Genomic DNA, 5,936 nt, shown 5'->3' with positions numbered 1-5,936 from the left:
ATAAGTTGAGGCATCAAAGAAAGGGAAAATTTCAAATTTGAGCCTACCTCAAAAATTCTATTAGAAGATGTTGTTTTGATGCCTAAATATCTTCAAATTGATCATCTCGACATCAAGATGTATGGACATGAGAAAAAATTGGATTTCAAGTTTTGGAAATAGTACATTTTGTAAGGTAGGCTCAAAGAAATGCAATATTCGTCCTATGTACTCTGTGCTACCGTTGTTAATTATCCTTATTAGTGCCATACACTTTTAATTTTTGAAAAAGTAGTTGGAATATGATCTTTTAAGCTTATCTGCATTGTCGAGCTAAACTAACTACTGTTGTAGTGATGATTATATATAAATGTTATGATACATATTTTGTTAAGCATGTAGTAATACAGCTCACGACTTCATACGTACATGGTCATGCTTTATTGGGGTTTTAGTTTTTTTGTAATTTAGCAACGGATGAAAGGAATTTGAGAGAGATACTTTGCTTGGCTTTTAATTTATGTAATTTACGAATGGATATAAAGAATTTGAGAGAGAGTGAGAGTGAGAGAAAAAGCATTTGATGGCTTCTTTTAAAGCCTATTTGATAACGGGAAGTTTTATGAATTGTAAATTGGAAGTTCCTTCTTGCTGGGAAGATAGAATTTACTATAAGAAGTTTGTGGTTTCTGTGTTTGATAACCTCAGGAGAAATTAAAGAAGTTCTTGGTTTCTGTGTTTGATAACATGCTGCAAGATTAACAAGTTATAGTGAAAGCGCAAAATGTAGAGCACATGTTTCCCATAGATTAACAAGTGATAGTGAAAGTTGCAACATGTAGAGCACAGGTTTCCCATAACAATCATTCAAGCCCTAAAATGACAATAAAGAGTAAATGAAAAACTCCCTAAAAAATAAAAAACAAGTATTTCTATAAATCTCACGCCATGAACTATCCATTCTTTCAGTTGTCAATAGATTGTGATGAACAACCTATAGCAAAAAAAATGATTTAGATTGTGATGAACATAATCCCTTATACCCATCTAGCAAGAAAGAAAAATGACAAATTTTGGACACGTTCAAATTGCACCTTTGACCCATCTAGCAAAAAAGGAAAAAGACAAATCTTGGACATCCACTCATAATTAAAAAAAACAAAAAAAAAAAAACCTAAATTTTTGTCCAAATAACTACATTTTCATGTTGAGAAGGCTTTCACTATAAATAAAAAAATCTAAATCAGATTGTGGCGGTCTTTAATGTCTAGCGATGCACTAATTAGAAAGAATCCATTCACACAATTAAAAAATTGCATGTTTAGTGCATGTAGCAAGAGATTGAAAAGCAAGACTGCTTAAGCATCCATTCAAATATCCAATAAAAAACTAACAATTTCATCTAAAAATCCACATTTTCATAAGAAAACAATCTCATAGACATCCATTCATAAAATATGTGAAAAAAAAAAAAAAGTCTGAAAATAACAAGACGTCTTAGGCATCTATTAAGAATGTGTTCTCGTAGAGAAAAAAACCATTTCACTTGGGCGAGGTGGAGAATACAGGCTGCATCTGCAAGGTTAGTAAATTTCCTTTTCCCAAAATTTACCCCCAAAAAAGAAAGTTCCATTTCTCGCCCAATTGCTCCCCAACAGAGATAGAGATTTTAGATTTAGGCGGTGTGAACAGAGAGATGCGATTACAACTAATAGATAGAAGACCGTGATAGAGATTTTAGATTCCGCGGTGTGAAAAGAGAGATGCGATTACAACTATTAGTACAGGAGAGAGATACGATATAGAGAAAGAAGCGATTTTGGAGAAAGAGAGATGGACGAGGAAAAAAGTTTGAGAGGAGGGAGCGAAGGCATTTTAAACCTTCCCTTCAATTCCTCACTCCGCATTACTTACCATCCCCTCTTCCCCCATCGTCATCAACCCAACAACCAATTCCTCCTCCTCGAGCTCGATCCCACCCTCCTCCCCTACTTCTATAACAACCAGTACCCTCTTTCTCTCTCTCTCTCTATTATCATTTTCATTACGCTTGTCGTCTCATGAATGGTGGTGTTCTAACAGTTTCCTTGCATCTATCCCTTTTCAGAGTTACTGTCCGTGGTGATCCAGATGAAGAAGCGGTTCTCTGCACCCCCTCTTCGACCTACGCCCTCAAGTTCGTCTCCACCTCCAATTCAGTCTTTCTCATTCCTCCCCCATCTTTCGAAAACCCAATGCAGAAACCATTGTCGTCTCCTGTGATCGAGCTCTCTCCAGGTCACATGGAGCTCCTCTGCGTAGCCCCGCAGCTGGACAAACTCAAATCCCTTCTCTCTACTGTTACTTATAACCCTAACATAACGGACGACGAGGGACAAGAAGAGGCTTCGTGCCTTTTCACCTGGTCTGATCTGATAAGTAAGGTTCAGGCCAGTGACCAAGAGTTGAAGGACAGGCTTAACTCTCTTTCTGCCATTGAGATCAATGGGAAATGGAGGATCTTGGACCAGGGATTCATGTCTGATACCCTCGAGCTTCTCATTCGCAATGCTACTATTCATGGATGGCCTCTTGGAGCATTAAGAGAGGACCTGGTTTTGCCTGTGCTTGAGGCTGATGGGGTTTCTCTTGAATTTGGGTGCCATTGCCTTAAGGCCTTTGGGAGAGAGAAAGATGTGGGAGTCTGGGCACTTTGTGAGAGGGCGGTGTGTGTGAATTATGCGAGGAAGATATTGGGGAAGGTGGGGAAGATGAAGAGTGAGAATTTTTTGATGAAGCTGCAGAGGAGGGTGCCTGAGGGGTTCGCGGTGGGAATGGAGATGCTTGAGGGGGAGGTTTTGGCAGAGAGGGTTGGAGCTGAGGTGTGGGTTCGAGCGTTCAGTGTCTCTTCGCTGCCTTCTGATCCTGCAGAACGCTTCTCTATTCTCTTCAAGGAACGCCAGAGGTGGGAATCACAGGACTTGGAGCCTTACATCAGGTGCTTTCTTTCTCCCTGCATTCTCTAACCTTGCATCAGGCTCGCTCCCTCTCTCTCTCTCTCTCTCTCTCTTCCATTCATTTTATACTCTATCTAGGGTTCTCCGCAATGGCATTTATGTGATTATTCTTTTGTAAGTGTTTGTTAACTCTATCTGTTTGACCTTGAGAATGGTATGCGTTAAACCCTCTGTTTATGTGATGAGTAAGTGAATACTCTCTGTTTTGATCAGGGACCTGCGTGTGCCCTGTCTCTCTTCAGATAGCTTGCTTATCAAGTATACTCGAAGAATACAGCCGACTGCAGACTCCGTGCCCATCTTCACAGCAAGATGAACTGCCCATCCTGGTTTGGGACAACTTGGGTTTTCTCTGTTATCCTTTCATCGTGGTTTCGGTTTGGAAGTCTTTCTTATCACCGATAAGCTTTTGATTTTTCTTAAATTCCCCATTTTTGCCATCTTATTTGTCATTCAAAGAGATTCATGATGTGGCATTTGGGTCTTAATAATGTTTGTACACTATGGAAGTTGGTTTGTTTAGTCACTCTTGATATTGCAGTAGATCTGTTCCATGGATATACATGTTTTGGTTTTTCTTCTTTTATATATGTTTGCTTTAAGTTGACAGTTGTTTTTTCTTGGATGAATGAGGTAGAAGTTTTTATTTGTTTGTCTGGAATGGGGGACTACAATGCGTGGATGTAGACATGCATCATGGAATTATTATCTCCATGCTGTGGGATCTCTGTTGGTGTGTAGTAATGGTTGATATCTTCCTTCAAACATTGACAACATTCATTGCTTCCTCACTTGTCCTAGTTATTCTAAGCAATGGTCACATGTCAAATTTGCCTTTATGTGAAAAATTAGTTGCACCCTGAATCTCACTATTTTTTAACCCAAAACAGTCTGGATGAACTTGATGCTGGCTTGTCAAGTGTTAAAAACATGGTTTATACAGACCTGAGGCATAGGAAGGATAACCCACAAGTCATGAGCTGTTTGAGTTGGTTCCGACATACTAGGTTTCACTGAGGATCACAGTCTTCAATTTTGACTTTTTAGGCATTGTTGTCCCATTTCTTCTTTGTATATTTTTCTCAGATGTGCAATGAATTCCTGAGGGAATCACCATGGTGCAAAAATGGCGAGAGGTGTTGTAAAATTATGTTAGGCACCTAGTTTCATCTTCCTCCTGCTCTTTTGCAAATTGAGTGTTGTAATCTGAATTATGAGCCTACAAAAGGTCACTGCAAAATGTTGAGAAGAGACTTAAAATGCTTGTCAAACATTTTTGAATGAAATATTTGTTCCTATAGCTGCAACAACTTTCTTGTTCTTTTTTGATTTTTTTTTTTTGTTTTTTTGGGAAGCTTGGTGCCAGACCAGTTTTTGGTTCCAGGGCAGTTCTATTAGGTAGTTTTTATGCTGCTCTGTTTTGGGTTGTGCGATTTTACTGTTTTGACTCTTCATCCACATCCCTCGCACTTGATTTCTATTATATGGATGTTTTGCTTTCCAAACTTGTCAACTTGTATCAATAATCTAGCTGAACGTGATTCCACTTGATGAAGATGCACATTTTTTTATTATAGTCAAAGCCTATTTTTGAAGATATAATAATGAATGCTTATCAGGAATTATCCCCTTCTTTGGAATCTTAATGACATTCAAGAACCTATTCACATATGTAGTCATGCACATTTGATGAGGATGCACATTTCTTTGGAATTTTCCCCGGTTTCTATGCGGCCAAGCCTGCATATCTAGAAATGCAAGCCTATTAATAAATCTATTTTTGAGATGGATTTTTGCACTTAATTTTTGAGGACATGTAATCTTTAACCTGGAGATCATGAATATGAAAAAATAAATAAATTTAGAAAACTAAAAATAATAATTCTAGTAAGAAAACATGTGGACCGTTAGTGTCCATTGTTTTTAGATGGAACACCTACTTGCATCCATCTTTAAGATGGATGCTTTACACGTTTTGGACTGCACAGGTAGTCATGCAGTTCAGCCCACTTGAAACAATTTTCCTTTTTTTAAATAATTACAAAAACTTGTTACAACTGTTTCTTCTCTTATGCATTGATTTATCTTTCCCTAACTTATATATTCAAGTCTTGAGACGATTGCTATGTATCAGCAAATTATTAAAGGAATGTATGGGTGATGACATTTCTTGCAACGTTGCGGGTTTTCATTTATTGACATTTACTGTCCTCAAGTTTTCTGTTATTACTGTGATCCTCAAATAAATGAATCCTTTTGAGGAGCTTACAAGACCTTGTCTAAGCTTTGTATTTGTGAAATCCTAATTGTAATCTTTGTTTTTTTTCCTTTTTTCTTTTTGACCATAGTAACAACTAATTGTGATCTTTGTTTTCCTGACATATTTTCTCCTTTTTGGGTTACACTTGATTATTTAGCAAGTGTGCAAAGGTGAAGCTCACCTTGAGGAGATTTAAGTGGTGTGACACGAATGAATGATGTTCTAAAAGAAGCTATAAAGTTTTACATGGAAAAGAAACAGAGACATGGAAAAGAAACAGAGTGAGCATTAGTCAGTGCCAAATTATTGGTTATCAAATTAATGACATTTTGTCATCAGACCCCCTGATGATGCACTTGCATGAGGAGATATGTAGTATTACAAATAGATTATAGGAGGTCAAGGTTCATTGCGAAGAAATAGCTTAGAGAAACAGATTGAACTATGCTGCCTAATCACTTCATGAAAAACTCTGTCAAGTTCCAACTTTCCAAATCTGACGCAGGTTAAGACCCTCAAGTTCCAACTTTCATTTAGATAGCTATCTCTAAGGTGGTATATTAATCATAAGTTTAGTCCTTATGAATTGTTCTCTCTTCCTTTAACAATACTTGAAGACCTAGTCTTCACTTACCACTTTAAAGTTTGAATTACAAGCACCAAAAGCCTCTGTAGCTGATCAGTTAGCAAATATCTTGTGC

At 37.6% G+C, this 5,936-nt stretch overlaps 1 protein-coding gene across 2 annotated transcripts; it reads left to right on the top strand.

Annotated features, from left to right (window-relative positions):
* Positions 1 to 1,464: 1,464 nt before the first annotated feature.
* LOC18437287 (zinc ion binding protein) lies at positions 1,465 to 3,533 on the top strand. 2 transcript variants are annotated; one of them, XM_088862281.1, is made up of 3 exons: positions 1,465 to 1,561; positions 2,087 to 2,956; positions 3,189 to 3,533. In XM_088862281.1, the coding sequence occupies exons 1-3, from the start codon at positions 1,494 to 1,496 to the stop codon at positions 3,289 to 3,291; spliced, it is 1,041 nt and encodes a 346-aa protein (XP_088718407.1). In that variant the 5' UTR covers positions 1,465 to 1,493; the 3' UTR covers positions 3,292 to 3,533. The 2 variants fall into 2 exon arrangements, with proteins under 2 accessions (XP_088718407.1, XP_006847563.1); XM_006847500.4 differs by lacking the exon at positions 1,465 to 1,561 and adding an exon at positions 1,684 to 1,985.
* Positions 3,534 to 5,936: the final 2,403 nt, after the last annotated feature.

Source organism: Amborella trichopoda, chromosome 3 (assembly GCF_054954075.1).
Source record: "Amborella trichopoda isolate Santa Cruz 75 chromosome 3, AtrichopodaSantaCruz75HAP2 v2.0, whole genome shotgun sequence".
In the NCBI taxonomy this organism is placed as follows: domain Eukaryota; kingdom Viridiplantae; phylum Streptophyta; class Magnoliopsida; order Amborellales; family Amborellaceae; genus Amborella; species Amborella trichopoda.
The sequence above is the reverse complement of the archived record's forward strand: the minus strand, read 5'-3'. Positions and strand labels throughout refer to the sequence as shown.

Coding starts and splice junctions, on each gene's coding strand:
- LOC18437287 (XM_006847500.4), top strand. CDS start 1,813: ATGGACGAGGAAAAAAGTTTGAGAGGAGGGAGCGAAGGCATTTTAAAC. Junction 1,986..2,086: donor CCCTACTTCTATAACAACCA/GTACCCTCTTTC, acceptor ATCCCTTTTCAG/AGTTACTGTCCGTGGTGATC. Junction 2,957..3,188: donor GACTTGGAGCCTTACATCAG/GTGCTTTCTTTC, acceptor TGTTTTGATCAG/GGACCTGCGTGTGCCCTGTC.